We start from the raw sequence: 3,724 nt of genomic DNA on the forward strand, positions 1-3,724 counted from the left end.
TGCCAAAATTATATTTTAAAATCAGTTAGGGCTATAGAAATGTATATTAGTATTTACAAGTAAATCTCCATATTATGAGTAGGCTAGCCTTCTTTCTATCTGACTCCCCCTACATCTAGTTTTGACATCCATCCGGGGGGTTAAAGCCTTCTTTAGGGGGGTCAGACCCCCCAAACCCCAAATTTAGGTAGCCTATGTCACAGATCTCAAACCAAATATCACAATTTTTGGCTATGAAGCAAGCAAGAACAAATGGTGTTTTGCATCCGAGATGTTGTCACTGTTTGCAATTTTTGCAGTCCACAGCTTCAGAGGAGATGATTTTCAGTGAATAAATTTAATCACATAAAACTACTGTATGACTTCATAAGACATGAGTTCTAATGAAGTTCTAACACGCCCCACGTCTACATCACGATGTGGGAAGATTTGCATAACGCCGCCCAAATGTTCACGCAAAGAAAGAAGGCGTAACTTTTATTCTTGCTGTAGTATTGTTGCTGCCGCCATGTCGTGAAGACGCTGTGCTTCGTTGTGAAAGCGAAACTACTTTGTTTGGCCTTCCAAAAGAGGACGATATCTGCTTCGTCATGCCTAGAGCTGATCCATGCTGGTCGCTGAGGAAATACATCAACTTCGTGCTGTGGATCGCCGGAGTCCAGCCCGGGGTCGTCACATGTGGTTGCCGCAAGCCCGCCGGCTGCTCCTTCGGCGAATCCGCCGGCCGCGCCATTCTCAAGTCCGCCGGCCTCCGCTCACTCAAGCCCGCCGTGTGTGACGCTGTGTGTTTCGTTGTGAAAGCTATGTCCCCACTTGATGCAACAAATGCCTCGTTTATAATGGGTTTTAATGTTTTTGTCTCGTCGCTCCGGTCGGGACACGACATCACAATATGGTAAGGGACGTAACATTTCCGTCACACGCTTGAGGTATTCGGCCAATCACAACGCACTGGATAGCTGGCCAATCAGAGCACACCTCGCTTTTCAGACTGATGAGCTTTGTAAAAATCGACGCGTTTCAGAAAGGCGGGGCATAGAGGAGAAACAATAATGTACAGTATGTGGAAAATAATGTGTTTTTTGAACCTTAAACCGCATAAACATATCATTACACCAAATACACAAAATAATGTTATTTTTAGCAAAATCATATGACCCCTTTAATGGTATTTTCTTTCATTTTGGAACTTGACAGCCCCAGACTCCACTGACTTTCACTGAATGGAAAAAAAGCAGCCAGAATATGCTTCAAAAATTGCAAATTTCACGTTCCACAGGGGCAAATAAATAATGATTTTTATTTTTAATTTTTCAGTAAACTACCTCATTGATGGACATCATCAAACACAGTAAAACTACACCCCCTACTGGCCTTAATCTTACGATTCTCAAAAATGTAAAAGTGAACACATGGGTTTGGAAGGTTGGTATACTCCACTAGGAGCTTGCTGACAGCTCAGCAGAGTCCCTCAATTCCCATTGTTGCTTTCAAATGAGAGCAGGATCAGGTTTCATCAGATGGGGAGGAACTACAGCAAATAGGCATGAGTGGACGCAGGGTTCAGGACAGAGTCTGCAGTAACACTGCCAAGACCGGCGCTGGAAATATGAGCTTGCACCTGGGGAATGGAGAACATTTTGCTATCAAGCACAACAAATGAGAATCCAGAGTCTGTGGACGTGACATTACCAACAACGTATTGTGCATCCCATTACCGACTATATTTACAACAGAATCATAACTAGATCTGAACATCTGCAGCTGCACAATTGTAAAACACTGCCTCAAGAATATGGATCCACCACCTACTGCAAAGAGCTACAACAAGCAGCGAATGTCAAAAGACACGTGACCAAAGCTCTTTAGCAATCCGAACGAGCATCTGACTGTGCAGCACATTCTCAGAGCAGAGGTGCTGAAAGACACAAACAAGCTGGAGCAGTCGCCCTTTGTCTTAAGCCGGGACATGACACCTCTCCAGAGGCTCTTCTGTTACTAAAATGTTCTTCTCTGGAAGTTCATGCCATGAGGACGCTGGAGATTTAAATGCAGCTTTTAGCCCCAAATGGTTTCAATCACATAACACTGTGTCTGCATGGTAGGGAACATGGTGAACTTTTGAGGGGTACTCTCTCTAGTTAATGTCCAGATGGAATCATAAAAATTCTGGTGATGACCTCCTGTCAAAAATGCCATTGCTAAAAGGAGTCCAGGAGTATGTCATTATGTAGCATGTTTCCCACAACAAACCGTAATCTCTTGCAATAATTCAGAGGCTTTACAATAGCAGAAATGATGCAACCAACTTGGCTTTTGTTAAAAAGTTACATTTATTGTACAAACGTTGCTATGAATCCCATTAGAATATCGCCAGAAAAAAAAACGAGAAGCATTTCATAAATCCAGCTGTGTAAAAAGGGTCATTTCAGTCTGGCTTCAATCCAAATAAGAATTAGGTACTTCATATCAATGTTATTTTGAGATGTATTTATTTTAATTTGGATAAATCAGCTTCGGTTGTTCTTTAGTGCTGAAAGAGCTAAACCAGACTTCAAAGGCATGGGCTGGACAACCTGCTGTTATGTAACATGCTAAACACACACATACTGTCAAAAAAATACAATTAAAATAATAATAAATCTATCCAACCACCTTAAATTAGTCCAAACTTCCAATATTCCAGTGTTCAGCGATTCTTCATCCACTCTAGCCAGGCACGGAGGGACAACTTTTGGTGATCTTCATGTGATGGCAAAAAATGCATCCTTGTACCTGGAAAATGACAAAGTATTACATGTGCAGGAAAAACACATTGTTTTTGTCAAGTTGCCCTCAACCATAACTTTCAATATTAGGGGTGCACCTATTGTTTTGTTTGATTCCACTACTATATGAGATGATATAAGCATCTTATTCCAACATTTCTTAGCATACATTTATTGTTCCTCATTGTGTTTTGGCTGCAGTGTTGCTAGTTGTTTCCTGTTGTTCAGCATCAGAGGCTGAATTTGATGCGCCCTCTTCTTTCTTCTCTGCTGCTAGGAAATCATGAATGGCGTTCTCGATGTGTGGCCTGAAGATATGGTTCAGTTTAGGGTCCACCACCTGAGTAATGATACGGTCCACTCCTGACTCCAACATCCCTGACCTGTGAGGACAAGCAAGTGTTTTCAATAAAAGTGGAAACTAAACTATTTTATTTAATACACTCGTGTGATGCATTAGCTACCTTTCCTTTAACATGAGCTCTCTAAAACATCACAAATTTTACACTGTGCCAAAAAGGCCCAGTCTATGTAATTCAAAACATTTAAAGGGGTCATATGATGTTGCTAAAAAGAACATTATTTTGTGTATTTGGTGTAATGAAATGTGTTTATGTGGTTTAAGGTTCAAAAAACACATTATTTTCCACATACTGTACATTAATGTTTCTCCTCTATGCCCCGCCTTTCTGAAACGCGTTGATTTTTACAAAGCTCATCATTCTGAAAAAGCGAGGTGTGCTCTGATTGGCCAGCTATCCAGTGCATTGTGATTGGCCGAATTCCTCAAGCGTGTGACGGAAATGTTACGTCCCTCACCATATTGTCATGCCTGCGGCAACCACATGTGACGACCCCGGGCTGGACTCGGCTTCGTCCACGGTGAAAGCCGATCCGGCGATCGACAGCGCGAAGTTTAAGTATTTCCTCAGCGACCAGCACGGATCAGCTCCAGG

General features: G+C 42.1%; 1 protein-coding gene across 1 annotated transcript in view; it reads right to left on the reverse strand.

Annotated features, from left to right (window-relative positions):
• Positions 1–2,351: 2,351 nt before the first annotated feature.
• The window catches only part of LOC107662284 (biorientation of chromosomes in cell division protein 1-like), a 4,007-nt gene continuing 2,634 nt past the window's right edge, over positions 2,352–3,724 (reverse strand). The window contains exons 3-4 of the mRNA XM_016452292.1: positions 2,938–3,151; positions 2,352–2,775 (exon numbers count right to left, since the gene is read on the reverse strand). Coding sequence (XP_016307778.1) covers positions 2,950–3,151 — 202 coding nt within the window. The 3' untranslated portion in view covers positions 2,352–2,775; positions 2,938–2,949. The remainder of the gene's footprint in view (positions 2,776–2,937; positions 3,152–3,724) is intronic.

Source organism: Sinocyclocheilus anshuiensis, unplaced genomic scaffold (assembly GCF_001515605.1).
Source record: "Sinocyclocheilus anshuiensis isolate Anshui unplaced genomic scaffold, SAMN03320099.WGS_v1.1 scaffold25, whole genome shotgun sequence".
NCBI classification, from domain to species: domain Eukaryota; kingdom Metazoa; phylum Chordata; class Actinopteri; order Cypriniformes; family Cyprinidae; genus Sinocyclocheilus; species Sinocyclocheilus anshuiensis.